We start from the raw sequence: 17,866 nt of genomic DNA, 5'->3' as shown, positions 1-17,866 counted from the left end.
CACTTTGGGAGGCCGAGGCGGGCGGATCACGAGGTCAAGAGATCGAGACCATCCTGGCCAACATGGTGAAACCCCGTCTCTACTAAAAATACAAAAATTAGCTGGGTGTGGTAGCACACATCTGTAGTCCCAGCTACTCCAGAGGCTGAGGCAGGAGAATTGCTTGAACCTGGGAGGTGGAGTTTGCAGTAAGCCGAGATTGCACCACTGTACTCCAGCCTGGCACCTGGCAACAGAGCGAGACTCTGTCTCAATAATAATACCGAAAATTTCCAATATAAAGTAGAAACTGAAAGGCCCTATGCCCTGCTTCTCAAATCCCTGCAGCCTTTGGGGTACGGTCTTCCAGAAGCCTTCTTTCTGAGGGTGTGACGTTGCAGAGCCACTCCCTGCCTGTGTACCCCTCTTTTATGTGGAGTATACTGTGGGTGTTTTCTGTACTCCATATACCAGAAGGAACCTGCCTCCTCTCCAGGATGTCTCTGGAGCCCCGGTTTGCTAATGCCGCATAGGCTGAGCCACCACCCTACTGAGGGGGATGTGGGCATTTCTGAGGCCTAGGCTCCAGCTCCTGCTGGCTGTGAGGTCGCCCAGCAGGTGAAGGGCATGGCCCCCTCCAGGGTCAGAGCAACTTAGCCGGGAGCACTACAGGGATTTCTGTTTTCTCCTCTGTTGAATGGGGCAGTGATTCCTGCCTTCACTTGCAGGCTAACACGTAGCCATTGTCAGTAGCGCCCAGGTAAGGGCACAACTCACCAAGTGCCAGGCGCTTTTCCAGGTACTGGCAACGCAAAGGATAAAGACGCGGTGTGGTGACTGTCTAGGGCTGTCTCCCGGAGCACCAGTGAGGACAAGGCAGCCACAAGCAGAACCACAGGCAGGGCAGCCTCTGGAGGGGACTCCTGATCTCCAGGTTGGGGGAGGCTGAGGTGGCAGAGGGGCTGTAGACAGGTGGGCTCCGGCCTGAGGCCTGGCAGAAGCAGCACTGGGAAAACAGGGAGGAACCCCACCGAGTGCTGAGAAGCCTGGGGCTACCCTGGGAGTCCTGATCCCAGTGGCCTTCAGCCCTGGCTGCACATCAGCATCATCTGGGGACTTCTCTGTTTTGACACAGGGTCTTGGTCCTGCTCTGTCACCCAGGCTGGAGCGCAATGGCACGATCACAGCTCACTGCAGCCTCCAACCCCTGAGCCCAAGTAATCCTCCCACTTCAGCCTCCTAAGCAGCTGGGACTGTAGATGCGCCACCATGCCCGGCTAATTTTTAAATATTTTGTAGAAATGGGATCTCATCATGTTGCCCAGGCAGGTCTCAAAACTCTTGGGGTCAGGCAATCTGCCCACCTCGACCTCATTACCTAATTGCATCTGTGAAGACTATTTCCAAATGAGTCTCTTCCAAGGAGAGAAACCACCACCACCACAGTCATTCCAGTTCCAGCAGATCCCCAAAGCAGCAGGTCCAGCTGCCCCCAGCACCAAGGCCCAGCTCCCTCAGGGGCTCCACCCACCCTGACGCCACCCTTACCAATCCAACATCCAAGAGCAGCTGGATCTCATTATTGCAAACGGACTTGAGACTTTATTCGACGGGAGGAAGGACCCTCAAAACTGCAAAAGCCCAGGTTCTTTTCTTGTGTCGTTTCTTTCGTTTATGCTTCCGCAAAGCATAAAGCACGATCATTGTAGAAAAGTCTGAAAGTCTAAATAAGGAAAATAGGAACTGAGAGCACACACCCTCGTTCCTAAAACACAGATGGCCAGAAAGGACTCAGCACGCTGTGTGGGTCAGGCTTCCGCCAGGCACTGGTCACCTCTGAGGGTTTTTAAAAATGTTTTTTGTTTCAATTATTTTTTTTTGTTTTTTTTTTGAAACAGGGTCTCCCTCTGGTTACCCGGGCTGGAGTGCAGTGGCCACACCTCTGCTCACTGCAGCCTTGACCTCAAGGGCTCAGGTAATTCTCCCACCTCCCACCTCAGCCTCTCAAGTAGCTTTACAGGCCTGAGCCACCACACCTGGGTATTTTTTGTTGTTGTTGAGATAGGGTCTCGCTGCGTCGCCAGGCTGGAGTGCAGTGACACTATCTTGGCTCACTGCAACCTCTGCCTCCCGGGTTCAAGAGATTCTCCTGCCTCGGCCTCCCAAGTAGCTGGGACTACAGGTGTGCGCCACCATGCCCAGCTAGTTTTGTATTTTTAGTAGAGACGGGGTTTCCCCATGTTGGCCAGGACGGTCTCAATCACTTGACCTCATGATCCAGCCGCCTCGACCTCCCAAAGTGCTGGGATAACAGGTGTGAGCCACTGCGCCCTGCCTAATTATTATTTTTTTTGTAGGCAGGGAGGGGTGCTCTTGCTATGTTGCCCAGGCTGGACTTGTTGCCTCTACCTCCCAGAGTGCCGGGCTTAGAGGCCTGAGTCACGGCGCTCCGCACTAATTTTTTTTCGGAGATGAGGTTTCACTATGTAGCTCAGGCTGGACTTGAATTCCTGGGCTCAAGGGATCCTCCTGCCTCAGCCTCCCAGCTTCCCTTTGAGGTTTATAAGCGACCCTATGTTCTTAAGCCCCCACCCAGGAGCCTTTAGATGGTTCCAGATTTTCCCCACTACAGGAATAACTTGCTAATAATAATTGTTTCAAAAGTAACCTCACCCTAAAAAAGAGAACGTTTCAGAAAAAAATGCACAGAAGTCATGAAGACCCACGATGGCACGGTTGAATATGGAGCTGAATCAGCCTCAAAAGTCCCAGCGTAGGGGTTATTTTCCAATCAAAGTGGATGTCTTTCTACAAAATGTGGAGAGGCTGGAGCTGGTACCTTCACCCCAGCCTAGAGGGCACCCTGAGAGGGAGAACCAGGCGGGCGAGACGGGCAAGGCCCCGCCGTCTGCCCTGCTCTGCTTCAGGGGCCTGAGCTGAGGGCCCAGCGCGCCCTGCCTTTCCTCCTGGTGCGGCAGGGTCTCCCCCAGGCCAGAGCTGGGCTGCTGGGACACTGCGGGGCTCGGGGCGCGCGGGGAGAGACGCAGGAAGTGGGTAGTCCCGCCGCGTCCGCGGAGGGACCCAGCCCCACCTCTTCGCAGGAGTGTTCTCCGACCTGGGACCTCGGGGGTGCGCAGGGGTTAGGCTAAGGCCCCAACCACGAACGGGGCTGGGGAAACGGCTCCAGGCGGAGGGGCCCCCGCGAGATACGCAAGGAGCCGCCGTGGGAGGCGCGGTTCTCACATCAGCGGAGCGCGGAGGGCTGGAGGCACCGCCCGGTGGCGGACGGGATGGAACTGGGGAACTGGGAGGGCGCAACAGACGAGGACGGCCGGGGCCCATGGAGGGCCGAGGCGCCCAGTCTCCCGCGAGGATGCAGTGCCACCAGGGAGGGTCCCAGGAGCGTGGACCCGGGCCCGCCCGGAAGGAACCACACTCCGCGTCTCCACCGCGCCCCGTCCCATTTAAAGAGGCGGAGGAACGCAGAGCGCCTGCCGCGCGGAGGAAATTTGCATACGGCGCGGCGCTTCTTCGGAGGCTTCTGATTGGCTGCCGTCTGCGGCGCGAAGCGCAGTGGACTTGCGCCGCGTTCGCCCAATCGCAGCCCGTCTTGCTCGCGGAGAGAGGAGCCAGGAGGCTCGGCCAATGGGAGGCGGCGTTGTTGGCGGCCACGGCGGCGCAGCCCCAAAGTGAGCGAAGCCACGGTCGCCGCCACTGCCGCAGGAGGCGCGAGGTGCGGAGACGCGGGCGCTGGGCGGGTAACTGCGCGCTGGAGAGGGCGGCCGGGCCGGGGCTGGCGGGAGGGGCCGCGGGGCCGGGGTGGGCAGGGCCGGCGGCCACCGAGGGAAGCCGCGGGGCGGCGGGCAGGGGCGGGGCCGCGTCCTCGTCTGGGCGGACGGCGGCGGCCGCGACGGGCCTGGGGTTTGGGGCCTGGAGCCCGGGCCTGGGGCGCTGGCGAGCGGCCGCTCCCAGACCCTGGGGCGCCCCGCCCGGCCGCCCGCCGCCCTGAAGGTCAGGGCGCTTTGTTCTGCGCCGCGGGCGGCCTCCTGGGCGGCGGCCACGCGGAGGAGGCGAAGACGGCGAGAGGCGGCGGCCGCTCAAATCTCCCGCTAGCCCGGCCCGCCCCGCGTGCGGGGGCCGCGGCGGTTCCACGGCAGGGCGCGCCGGAGCGTTCCGGCTTCCCGTTTTTAAGGTGGCGACGTCCGGGTCCTGTCGGTTAGATGTTGAGGAGTTTGAGCGTTTCCGTGGGGCGATGGTCGTCGTGAGCCTCGGTGGGGTCGGGCTCGGCTCCCCGGGGCTGTGGCTGTAAGTTTCGTGTGGCCGAGGGCATGTCTGACGGGGGAGTCCTCGGCCTCGCTCCTTAGCTGTGGGTGCGCTGGGCGGCGTGCGCTCCCCCAGGACTGGCCGCCCGAGGGGCCTCAGACCGGTCGCTCCCGGGACGCGCTGTGCTAGCCAAGGTGGGCAGTACGTCTTCACTGTTTTAAAGTCCGCTTTCGCAAGGGAAAAGCGAAATCTCCAAATGTCATTGTACGTGTTACGGATGGGAAAGTGCCATGCTTTTCTTTCCGTTCAGAGATGGTGAGAGAGGTCACGTTTGTGTATTTTGACACGACCAGAGTCTTGTCTTTTTTTTTTTTTTTTTTTTAATTTTCCCCTTCTGAGTGTTCTCCGTTCACCCCAGCGGAGGATGGCCTGGTCATGATAAGACTTTTAACCGTCCGCAGTTCTCTGATTGCGGTGCAGCACGCAAACAAGTTTAGGGTCCAGTAAAGGGGACTCCAGCCGTGGGACCTTTAGACCCTCACGTGTGTCACATCACCTGCCTGGGGGACTCTGCGCCTCTCTGGCAGGACGGTCCGCCATTTCATCCTGTTGTCGGAGGAACCGTCGGGGCACATTCGTCTGTGCTTTGGTTCACATACCCAAGTCCGCATTACTTTTTCCTGTAGTAGTTCCTTGCCTCAACTTCCTGCATTTATACGTGTAAAAATAGACTTTTGAAAATTTTCTTACCTTAAAAATACACAAGTGTATATAGATGAGGTTGTTGGACCTCAAAGGTAAGTCTTTTTAACTTACTGCCCTCCTGCAGTAGTAAATATACCTGTAAATGATTAATACCTGTTCACTGCGCACTAGGCCTCCAGCCTAATTACGTGTGTTAACTCATTTCATAATCTAGTAACCTGTGAGATCAATACTATTGTTTTTCCATTTAACCACTCTGGAGGCTGAGGCCCTGGGAGTTTATGCATAATGACTTGCCCAAGTTTAGATAAAGACCCGGGGCGGTTTTAACTTTACCCAGGTTTATCGCTTCTGTAGAGGGAATGAAAGAAGTTTTAAAGAAAAATTGTTTTCATCATTGTACTAAGCCTAACTGAACTCTGGCTTGTGTGGAGTTGAGCTGCTTGATCTTTACCACCTCGAAATTATATTATTCCACAGAATGCCAAATGCCTCCCATAGTAGAATTTTGAGATTCAGACTGGGGTGAACGATTGCTGATGGAATAAATAATACGCAAATGTAAAATGAAGTTCAGAGAAAGGAGCGTGGTGGTGATAGCATCCGGATATATTCCAAAGATTGAGGGACTGCAGAGAGAAAAATGAATTACTTAATAGTAGTTCACCAGTTTACTTAGAGACATTTTTATGAGAATTTTAGGGCCTCATGGTGTGATTTTTATAACACCTTACTGTTGTCTTAAATAGCTGTTATTACGTATACAATTGCGGTCTTTTTTTTTTTCCTGGTTGAGCAGTTGCTGTTTCAGAATGTCTGCCATTACTTGTGCCTGTATATCATAACATCTTAACAGTTTGTGAATTCTGTTGTGTAAGCCTTAAATCCTGTATTAGTTTTCAAAATGAATATAGTTATTGGGGAAATTGGTTGAATTCTTTGCAGTAGCAGAGAAATTTTAATCATTTTTAAGTTTCATAACCTTGGTAAACTGAATTCTGAAAAGTTTACCCGTGTTTTAGGGTTTCCTCAAAATGTACAGGATATTGTTTGCAAATTAGTCATTTGGACATCGGATTCTTCTGTAGGATTTTGAGATTTTTACCCACAAGAGGTAGTTCTTATTTGTATGGCAGCTAAGTACCTGGGCATGGGATGTGTTCACCCCTTTACAGTATGAATTTGAACTTGAAGCTGAAATCACTTCCATTCACCTATCAGTTTTTAGTAGCCTGTTGTTATTGATGGCATATTAATTCCCTGTGTTAGCTATTTGCAGCTAAGTGTGGAGATTGAAAGCTTTATTCTGTTTTTCTTCTTTTGAGCAATTGGTAGTCTCTAGCATCTGGAGGAAGTGACCTCAAATATATATGTACTTATAGTAGTGCTTTTCTTTCTGCCGTTTGTCTGCAGTTTAAAAACTATTGTGATAAATTTATGTTGCGCTTTCAAAAATTTTGCGAAAGGGCCTTAATTTTTCAGTTTGTTTTGGAAGAAAAATACTTTGTGGGCGAGAAGGTGATTTAAATTCCTGATGGCCTATGGGCCATCAGCTGTGTGAAATAGGCAAATGCTGTTACAGCTGGGAACCAGTGATGGTTTGTATTTGAATGATACGACAGCAGGGACGAGCTTGTTGGGCCTTTGGCCTGAGCCTGCTAGCGGAGGAGTACTTACTTTTTGTTTGCTTAAAGGAAACTGTTTTACGCATCCAGAGTCAAAAGCTGGGTTACTTGGTTTGATTCTTCCACCACTACGGCGATGGGAAGTAGCTGATCTCTGCAGGAAACTGCTCTCATCCGGCCTCAGCTTAATTTTTGTGGGACCTCTGAGGTTCGAATTTATGCCTCCCGAAACTACAGTTGTAAGGTTTGTCTTTGAGCATGTAGTAATGGAAAGCCCTTATCGATGGGTAGATAGTAAATAATTTTGTATTTGACTGCTGCGAAATTTGTAAGAAGTAGTTTGTGATGATGGATGTAAATTTGTTTTCATCTGGCAGCCGTTCGTTTCTCATTCTGCCTCTTAAGAGAGAACAGGGCTGCTTTACTTTGTTTGCCAGAGCGTTACATTTTGCATTTAGTAACAGAGGCATTGTGTTTTTTTTAATTATGGAAACTATGAAAGATCACTTTGTGAACTTTACTTTTGGATTTTGACCACTTCGTAGCCTTAAATTTCTTCCTACAAGTATTCTCTGTGTTAGCTGTTAAAACTAAATGTACGTTCATTCCATGTCCTTGGGACTTTTAAAAATGCGCCATGCATTTATCACTATCCAGAAAAGCCTGTTCAAAAACGAGATGATTTCTGTTTAATTAATTTGTGGTAGAAAGAATAACACTACTCTTTTATGTGCAAAGTGCATGTTTACTCAGTTACTGAAAAGTAGCTTTCAGTGATTTGCATCTGTTTACTTATTCATGAGCATCTTCTATGTGCTGGGCACAGTTCTAGGTACTGGGGCCTCCCACTGAATAAAACAGAAGGCTTTGCCCTGGTTTCTGCTGTGGGAGACAGACGAACAAGTTAGAGGGTGGTAGGTGCTTTTGAGAAACTGGTGAGGAGTAGGGATTTTGGTGTTCGCAATTTGAAATAGGTGGAGAGGGAAATGCCTTACTGACAAGGTGACGAGATCTTTTAGTATGTACTGGATTAAGAAAAGTGTTTTCTCATGGAGTCGTGTACTGATGAACTGCCCGGGAAAGAAGGGTGGCGTGTTGAGCAGGTAAACAAGAGTCCTTGCCCTCGTGGAACTTGTTCTTTAGAGGGCAAACATGTATTATTCATTGCCTTTTTTTTTTTTTTTTTTTTTTTTTTTTTTTTTTTTTTTTTTTTTTTTTTTTTTTTTTTTTTTTTTGAGACTGAGTCTCACGGTGTTGCCCAGGCTGGAGTGCAGTGGCACAGTCTCGCTGCAACCTCTGCTTCCTGGGTTCAAGCAATTCTCTTGTCTCAGCCTCCTGAATAGCTGGGACTATGAGCGCCCACCACCATGCCCTGCTAATTTTTGTATTTTTTTTTTTGTAGAGATAGCGTTTTACCATATTGGTCAGCTGGTCTTGAACACCTGATCTGAGGTGATCTGCCTACCTCGGCTTCCCAAACTGCTAGTATTACAGGCATTAGCCACCATGCGCAGCTTAGGATAATGTTTTAAAGCAATGAATAGGTCAGGTGTGGTGACTCATGCCTGTAATCCCAGCACTTGGAAAGGCCGAGGCAGGTGGATCACCTGAGGTCAGGAGTTTGAGACCCTCTTGGCCAACATGGTGAAACCTCATCTCCATTAAAAATGCAAAAATTAGCTGGGCGTGGTGGTGCATGCCTGTGGTCCCAGCTTCTTGGGAGGCTGAGGCAGGAAGGAGAATGGCTTGAACTTGAGAGGCAGAGGTTGCAGTGAGCTGAGATCGTGTCACACTGCACTCCAGCCTGGGCAACAGAGCGAGACTCCGCCTCAAAAAGCAAAAGAAAAAAAACGAAAACATTGTCTTGGAAAGTTTAACAACATGATTAACTTCTGATCCTGGACAGTGGTAGTGATAGATTCTGTCAGGAGTCTACCAGCCAGGGCAATAGAAATGAAATCTGGAAGGTCTCAGGGCTTCGTATATTTGCGAGGTTTTGTGGGTGGGGATGCTGGAGTGTCCTGCAGGGGTACCTTGATTCTTTGTGAGAATAGATCATTCTTTTGCTCCTTCTGATGTCCTAATCTAAAACATCCAGTACTCGTGGAGGATTTGAACCTGTGCCCAATGACTGGTCCGACTCCCTCTTGGATTGAGAATGTCGATTGCCATTCCTCACACTTAATGTGGGTCAAGCAATTGTGCTTCAGAAATTCTTTACCTTACTACCTTCCCTAATTTTGTAGGATTTATAGGATGTAAGGAAATTATAACAAGTCTTGTCAAAATATTAATTACATTTGAATTAATTTTAATACTTCAGTTATCTCCTATAAAGACATTGAGGACCTTTGACTTTATTAAGGCAGTAAATATATAAAAGTTTTGGGAAGTATGACCACACTCTCTAGCTTTGTCTGTCAAACATGGGCCACTTTGTTTCTTTTCGTTTGATTAGGTTGGGTTGGGTTTGGGGGTGGGGGTGGGTTTGAGACAGGGTCTCACTCTGTTGCCCAGGCTGGAGTGCAGTTTAGCAATCTTGGCTCACTACAACCTCCACCCCTCAGGTTCAAGCGATTCTCCTGCCTCAGTCTCCTTAGTAGCTGGGACTACAGGCGTGTGCCACTATACCCAGCTACTTTTTGTGTTTTTAGTGGAGATGGGGTTTCACCATGTTGTCTAGACTGTCTTGAACTCCTGACCTCATGTGATCTGCCCACCTTGGCCTTCCTAAGTGCTGTGATTACAGGCATGAGCCACCGTGTCTGGCCATGGGCCAATTTTATAGTTACTGTAGCTATAGAGTAGATGTTTTCAGTTCAGAATTAGGAATTTAAGGCTATATTTTGTTACAAAAATTTAAAAAATTTTCATATGAAATTAGTTGTTTGGGGTAAAAGGAAGTTAACCCATAAATAGAATTGCTACAGTGTCTTATATAAGTAAAAGCAGAACATTTATTCATGTAATCATGGGACTTTGGTTTTTTTCCAACCCTATTAACTGGGTGAAAATTTGCTTGCCCATTCGAATTTAGAATTGTAGACATAAAGTTTTTGACCTTGAGAGGGAACCTAAACTTTAGAAAACATTCTTTTGTCTGGTATCCCTGTCATAATTTAACTTGATTGCCTTTTATTTATTTTTAATTATTATTTATTTATTTATTTATTTATTTATTTTTGAGACGGAGTTTCACTCTTGTTACCCAGGCTGGAGTGCAATGGCGCGATCTCGGCTCACCGCAACCTCCGCCTCCCGGGTTCAGGCAATTCTCCTGCCTCAGCCTCCTGAGTAGCTGGGACTACAGGCGCGTGCCACCATGCCCAGCTAATTTTTTGTATTTTTAGTAGAGACGGGGTTTCACCATGTTGACCAGGATGGTCTCGATCTCTTGACCTCGTGATCCACCCGCCTCGGCCTCCCACAGTGCTGGGATTACAGGCTTGAGCCACCGCGCCCGGCCTTAATTATTATTTATTTTTTAATTAACACAAAAATCATATGTATGATGTGTAATGTGGTGTTTTGAAGTACTGCACATTTCGGAATGGCTAAGTCAAGTTCACATTAGGTGGTATACTGATTCTGACAAGAACACTCAAAAAAATCTCAGGAATTTTTCAATTGTGTGATACATTGTTGTTGACCCAGTTGTACAGATCTCTTGACTTGCCTTTTAAAAGTGAGAGAACCTTCTGGATGAGTCTTTGGACTGGGGTTTTATAAACTAACATTAAACTGAACATATCAGCATTTAAAACAAATGGTATTTATTTTCCTCAAACCTGTCAATTTGATACAGTAGTTCCTTATAACTTTCTGTTTTAAGAGTGATAGAGATTGCTAAACAAAAATAATTCGTGATGCTGAAGCTTGGCTGACTAACCTCTAGCTTGTTTATATTACACCGTGGCTTTCCTCAGACAGATGGAGTGCTCTTGATCCCAAAATCAAAAATGGAAATCCTCCAAATTCGGAAACTTTGTTAGTGTTGACGCTAATATTACAAGTGGATAATTTCACACCTGCCTTCATGAGATGCATCACAGTTAAAACTTTGTTGCATACACAAAATTATTTAAAATATTGTATAAAATTACCTTTAGTCTGTGTGAATAAGATGTGTAGGAAACATGAATGAATTTCATGGTTGGACATGGTTCCCATCCTCAAGATGCCTGGTCATGTTTATACAGATATTCCAAGATCTGAAACACCTGTGGTCCCAAGTATTTCAGATAAGAGATACTCAACTATCTAAAGGGTGCAGTGTTTAAAGTAACTCCATTTGTTGGTTTCATATCAGGGAATAGACATAGTCTATATGCATGACAGTTAGAAAAGTGCAAAGAGACCTGGCCTGCTGTTACGTACTAGGCAATTTGTCTTCGTTAACAGCTTCTCAGGTAGCCACTGTCTTCTGGTTTGTGGATGATGAAACTGAGGTCCAGAAGAAGGTTATGCAGCTGGGAAATGATAGGGGTAGGATTTGAAATCAGGCTCTTCAGTGTGTGTCTACCTGTTCTAGGCATTGAGTTCGGGGTTGGTTGGTTCTTTAGTCAAAATTATTTTCTTTATTGTGTAAATTCATTATTTTGTTTTTCTATCCTTGATTTAGCACTTTTTTTAAAATAAAAAGAATATTGTGTTGAGTTTAATTTAACTGCCTTGTCATCTTGTCACCAAAAGTAGTATTAAACAGCACATGCTGGGCTGGACATGGTGCCTCTTTGCTGTAATCCCAGCGTTTTGAGAGGCCAAGGTGGGAGGATCACTTGACAATAGGAGTTGAAGACCAGCCTGGGCAGCACAGCAAGACCCTGTCTCTCTCTATAAAAAATAAAAATTAGCCAGGTGTGGTGACACATGCCTGTTGTCCCAGCTTCTTGGGAGGCTCAGGTGAGAGAGTCACTTGAAGCCAGGAGTTTGAGACTGCAGTGAGCTATGATTATACCACTGCACTCCAGCCTGGGGAGCAGAGTTGGACTGTGTCTCCCAAAAAAAGCACATGCCTTCGCTGGAATTGAGTGAATCATTGTATCAATGGACTCTGTTAAGTTGGAACAGGTACCATTCCATGGGAAGGTGAATCACTTCAGCCCATGTCATAAAATAGGTTGCTTAAGCATTCAACCGATACTGTACCAGGAACTAAGGACTCGGGGACTGCATAGTGAACAGAATCAAAAGGGAATATTTTTGTACTCCATTTCCAGACACAATGGATTTCTTGGAGATATTGCTAAACAGCAGGACTTTGACCCTGACTAAGCTGTTGGCTTGTCACCTGTTCCAATAGCAGCAACAGAATCTTTTTTTTAGATGGAATCTTGCTGTGTCGCACAGGCTGGATTGCAGTCTCGGCTCACTGCAAACTCCTCCTCCTGGGTTCAGGAAATTCTCCTGCCTCAGCCTCTCCAGCTGGGATTACAGGCGTGTGCCACCAAGCCTGGCTGATTTTTGTATTTTTAGTAGAGTTGGGATTTCACCATGTTGGCAAGGCTGGACTCAAACTTCTGATCTCTGGTGATCTGCCTGCCTCAGCCTCCTAAAGTGCTGGGATTATAAGTGTGAGCCACCGCGCCTGGCCTAGCAGCAACACAGTCTTTAGTGAGCAGGTAGAAACAGCCAGAGTGAAGTGGTGGGGGTACTAGGTAAAGGTCAGGAGTCCTATTTGAAACACAAACGCATGTTTTACTCGTCATGTAATCTTGGATTAGGCACCTCACCTTTCCAAGCCTCAGCTTCTTTTCACATAAACTGAGGATAGTCCCTCCCTAGTGGAGTTGAAGTTGGTATAAAATGTATGAAGGGCCTGACATGTAGGTGCCTTGCTAGTACAGGCGGTGTTGGAGATGAATTGCGTGGCTTTATGAGGTATTATTTATTGGGTGGTGAAAACAAGAGTCTGTCCGTTAAACTGACAGTGATAGATGCTTCCAGGTCAGTGGACTCCTTTCAGCAATTAGTGTGTGTGTGTGGTATAACGAAGGTGCTGTTTGGTATATTTGTTAGGCAGTGGCGGGCTTCAATTAAGTAGCCAAATTATAGTTGATGTGTAACTAACTAGTTTTATGTATCAGAATCCATTCATGCTTTTTGACCCAGAAATGCTACTGTAGCGGTCATGCAGTTGCCATATGAATTAAGGCTAACTGGGAGTTGGAAGCCATGTAAGCTGAGATGTTCATGGAGACATTATCAAAGCATATAACAGAAAAAATTTCACCTCACTATTTTCAACTGGGAGATGGTGTTTTAGCTCTTAGAATGTTGTCCTTAAGCAATTACTTAGACGTCTGACTGCCTCACACCTTGCATTTGTAATATGAGAGAAGGTGAATCTAACCTCAGGAATACTGTGCAGCAAACATGGCAGAGGAGCCTGAGTGGGAATCAGTGTGGGGAGGTAGACGGGGCCTGAATTGGTAGGAATGTGTATTTTGCAGAAGGTGACAGGACCTTTTTTCTTTTTTTTTTAGAGACAGTTTTGCTCCTGTTGCCTAGGCTGGAGTGGTGCAGTGGCGTGATCTGGGCTCACTGTAACCTCTACCTCCCGGGTTCAAGTGATTCTCCTGCCTCAGCCTCCCGAGTAGCTGGGATTACAGGCATGCACACCAACCACACCTGTCTAATTTTGTATTAGTAGAGATGGGGGTTTCTCCACGTTGGTCAGGCTGATCTCGAACTCCCGACCGCAGGTTATCTGCCTGCCTCAGCCTCCCAAAATGCTGGGATTACAGGTGTGAGCCTCCGAGCCTGGCCTTTATTGAAGGGTTTTTCGATCTTCACTGACTAGGGCTGGGTTTGGGTTGTTGCTGTGGTCGTGATGGTGAGCATAGCCAGCCATTGTAGGATTTGTTGCTCATCCCCCACCCCACCCCCACCCCCCACCCTGCCGCCTTTTTTTTTTTAAGACAGGGTCTTGCTCTGTTGTCCAGGCTGGAGTATAGTGGGACAATCATAGCTCACTGTAGCCTCCAGTCATCCAATTCCTGGGCTCAAGTGATGCTCCTGCCTCAGCCTCTCAAGTAGCTGGGACCAGAGGCATCAACCACCACGTCCTGTCGCATTTTTTTCCCCTCGTTTTGTGCTGAGACAGTTTCGCTCTGTCTTCTAGGCAGGAGTGCAGTGGTGTTATTCTGGCTCACTGTGCTCAGGCGATTCTCCTGCCTCAGCCTCCTGAGTAGCTGGGACTACAGTTTCGCACCACCACGCCTGGCTAAGTTTGTGTATTTTTTGTAGAAATGGGGTTTCCTCATGTTGCCCAGGCTGGTCTCAAACTCCTGAGTTTTGGTAATCTGCCTCCCAAAGTGCTGGGATTATAGGTGTGAACCACTGTGCCTGCTGCATTTTTTGTCCTTTTTGGTTTTCATCTGCATCATTAAAACAAATAATTTAGTTTTTTGTAAAAAGCAATGTTAATACTTGTATTTTGAATCTTAAAAATAGCACATTTTATTTTGAAACAGTAAAAACCTTATTTTAAAAAAGTAGTTGAGTTAAATACAGAAAAGTTGTAGATCATAATTGGAGCTATTTTTCTTAAATGTAGAGAGTTTTGTTGTTGTTGGTTTGTTTTACCCTAAAGTTGTGTGATTCAGAGGTTTGGGGTTTGCTGAGATACTGGAATGAACGTTGACCAGTTTTCGGCTGGAACAGCCCTTTAGTGAGGCTCTCAGGTGTATTTACCACATCTGAGTTTAAGGAACTTCATAACCACACCTGTTTACTTTACATTTAAGGATGTTTTTAAGCGATGCCTTTAGCTTAAAATACTTTAAATGCATTTAGATTAGATTTTGAAATTGTATAGGCCAGGCATGTTGACTCACCTATAATCCCAACACTTTGGGTGGCTGAGATGGGGAGGATCTCTTGAGGCCAGGAGTTTGAGACCAGCCTGGGCAACTTAGCCAGACCTTGTCTCTACAAAAAAAATTAGCTGGGCCTGGTGGCACATGCCTGTTGCCTCAGCTACTCAGGAGGCTGAGGTGGGAGGATTGCTTTAGCCCAGAGGCTGCGGTGAGCCAGGATTGCATCACCACAGTCCAGCCTTGGCAACAGTGAGACCCTGTCTTTAAAAAAAAAAAAATAAATAAAAAAATATAAATTTTATTAATATCAACTCCTGTTTAAGAAGTTCCCTAGAACCCACCCTTTATGTTCAGTTATAATGTCATCTAGTTCTATCAGTATAGAAATAATCGTCTTTAAAAGTGGGTTAATACTGAGTACATTATGCAAGGTTTTTACGCAAGCAGTACATCCTCGGCGTAGAAGTAATGGAAGATATGGAATAAACAAATGCAATTAGAAAATAACCCCCTAAGTTAATTTGAAAGTGTAAACACTAGTAAATGCTTTGAATTACAAAAATAATGGAACTAGCATTAATATATGTTTGTGTTGCCAAATTGTGTCATAAAAGATAAGGTAAATTAGAATTGATGTTATTTTGAAGTATGGTTATTTTAGTGCCAATAAGAGTTTTTTTTTTTTTAGATGGACTTTTTCTCTTGTCGCCCAGGCTGAAGTGCAGTGGTGCAATCTCAGCTCACTGTAATCTCTACCTCCTGGGTTCAGCCTCCCAAGTAGCTGGGATTACAGGTGTAATCCTACCACCCTGCTTGGCTAATTTTGCATTTTTAGTAGAGATGGGGTTTCACCATGTTGGTCAGGCCAGTCTCGAACTCCTGACCTTAAGTGATCCACCTACCTCAGCCTCCCAAAGTGCTGGGATTACAGGCATGAGCCACTGCGCCTGGGTGAGAAATTTTTATGAGTCAAGTTTGTGTGTGATGAAATGCACAGATCTGAAGTATGTAGTTTAATGAGTTTTAACAAATGCATTTATCCAGGTAACCTCAGTCAAGATCTAGAACATTTTCAATACTCTAGAAAGTTCCCTCCTGCCCCTTCTAGTGGACTCTATCCCATAGGCAACCATTGTTTTAAAAGTATATTGAACAAATATTTTTGTTTATGAATATAATGATTACAACTGTTTTTCATTTATAGGGATAAAAACATTCAGATGGCAGATAACAGGTAAGCCAAAGTGGGCTTTGTTTATTGAAGTTTAAAATTCAGTTGGTGAGCAACAGCCAAGCCATGTTTCAATAAGCGTTAGAATCAAAGTTAAGTGCATTTCAGGGTCTAGCTGATGGCTCATTCCTGTGTGTGTACTGGAGCGCATGAAGAAATTACTTCAGACATGATCAGTACCTCAGAGGTTGACACTTACATATCCTTTATGGAAAGCAATCATTGTGCTCTCCCTGCTTTGTAACACCCCTGGGCTGAAGTCAGGTAACTAACTCGACACTATCCTAAGTGTCTGTAGTTGTCAGTGATCTAGTGGAAGATTCTCTTTTGTGGATTGAGGGTCACTTTTAGTTGTGTATGTTATTTGATGTTTATTTTTTTATGAGGGAAGTGTGTCCAGGCATCTTTAAAAACTGTTTGATGGCTAATTTTATACTTTCCATGGCCAATTTTATAAAACCACTTTGGGCACTGTCTTAACTTGATAAGATTGCCTTGCTCTGATCACATGAGCAGCTGACCAAACAGTAACATGCTTGTTGGTTGATGGGTTTGGTTTGAGGGCTGGGAGCAGTGTTTTGAAGAAAGAAGCTGTAGAAATGAAAGTTGTCTTAAGAAGCTTTGGCCAAGATTGGAAATAACTTTGTAGGGCTATATGTTTGGGAGAAGAGGGGGTGTTAAGTAATAGAATGTTTTTGTAACAGGGGACAGTCTCTTAGGTAACATAGACACAGTAGTAATGGTCTTCTGCCCAAATCTGACGTCACTGTAGAGATACCTCTTAACATATTGAATAAGAAACCTGTCTATTTGTGCTATGTCTTTGGAACTTTCTTTATAGTAATACTTTTTAAACATACTGTTGTTTTAGTTTTTCAGATGGCGTTCCTTCAGATTCCGTGGAAGCTGCTAAAAACGCAAGTAATACAGGTCAGTTCACTGCACGTGAAAAACATAGCAGTTGGAGAGGAGATTGCAGGATGGGGAATCTTCTCTCTGGAATCATTGATTAATGCAAGTAAGGGATTCCCGTACTTCAGTGATTTTTTTTTTTTTTTTAGGAAAGTTAGATTAATTAAAATGAAAACTCAGTTTCTCATTAATAAAAGATGTATTTATTATTTATTTATTATAGGAATTCAGACTCTACAATAGGGAAGCGAAAGTACAGTGTACCTTCTTGTGCCTGCCATTACTCAGCTTTAGTATTGATCAACAAATGACCAGTCTTTTATTTTTTGAGGTGGAGCCTTGCTATGTTGTCCAGGCTGGTCTTGAACTCCTGGGTTCAAGCGATTTTCCTGCCTCAGCCTTCCAAGTAGTTGGGACTGCAGGCACAGACCACTGCACCTGGCCATTTGTTTTTCTGCCTATACCCTTAACTTTCCTTCCTTTGGTTGTTTGGAAGCAAATCCTAGGAATGTCATTTTGTTCATAAATTCACAGATGTGATATCTTTCCCCCATTAAAAAAAACCCTATATATCTGTATTCCCCAGTCCCTCCAAACTGTTTGAAAACAAGTGGTGGGTTTCTTTTTTCCTAAAACTTTTCTACAGTGCCGTTACCGAGAAATTTAACATTGGAACAATACTGTTATCTAACATGCAGTCATGTTCCTATTTCCTGGGTTTTCTCAGCAATTTTTACCCCACACCCAAATCTAGCACCTACTCAAGGATTATGTATTTTGTTTTGTTCTAGCTCCTTTGTTCTAGAGTCATCTCCCTACCTTTTGCATCTTTTAATACATTGATACATCAGAGTGGCGTGAGCCACTGTTGTCTTATAGAATGCCCACAGTCTGGATTTGCCTAGTCATTTCTTCCTGATGAGATTCAGGGTAAACATTTGGCAAGAAGGGCACACAGGTGACATGATGCAGTGCTCATTGCTTCGGGAGGCACATGATGTTGGCTCAACACCTGTCTGGGGACACTGAGATTGATGACTTAACGATTAAGACAGTGCTTGCCAAATTTCTCTGTTATCAAAGTCCTTTGACCTTGCAAGCAGTCTGTCAGGACGTATAGATATCTTCTCCTTCAGCAAACTTTCACACAGTGATTTTAGCACCCACTGATGATCTTGCCTGATAACATTGGTGGTTGCAAAGGGGTGTTTTTCTAATTCTGCCAGTTCTTCCACACATTCCATTAAAGAAGAACTTTCCCTTTCCTTATTTTAGTGTCACTGTAGACTCATGAATTACTGGGTTTTTTTTTTTTCTTTTTTTTTTTTTTT

General features: G+C 45.9%; 1 protein-coding gene across 5 annotated transcripts in view; it reads left to right on the top strand.

The window, feature by feature from the left end:
- Positions 1-3,577: 3,577 nt before the first annotated feature.
- The window catches only part of NAP1L4 (nucleosome assembly protein 1 like 4), a 65,850-nt gene continuing 51,561 nt past the window's right edge, over positions 3,578-17,866 (top strand). For 3 of the 5 annotated variants that reach the window (XR_005196759.1, XR_005196758.1, XM_017507730.2), the window contains exons 1-3: positions 3,578-3,712; positions 15,597-15,626; positions 16,495-16,553. Coding sequence is in view for 3 of the 5 variants with exons in the window: in XM_017507730.2 (XP_017363219.1) it covers positions 15,613-15,626; positions 16,495-16,553 (73 nt within the window). In the remaining 2 variants the exon portion in view is untranslated. Of the gene's footprint in view, positions 3,738-4,151; positions 4,172-15,596; positions 15,627-16,494; positions 16,554-17,866 lie in introns of those variants that run through there. The other 2 variants (XM_017507731.2, XM_017507732.2) reach the window with 2 other exon arrangements.

This window comes from Cebus imitator, unplaced genomic scaffold, assembly GCF_001604975.1.
Source record: "Cebus imitator isolate Cc_AM_T3 unplaced genomic scaffold, Cebus_imitator-1.0 Scaffold384, whole genome shotgun sequence".
NCBI lineage: Eukaryota > Metazoa > Chordata > Mammalia > Primates > Cebidae > Cebus > Cebus imitator.
Note: the sequence above shows the minus strand (reverse complement) of the source record. Positions and strands in the feature narration are given on the sequence as shown.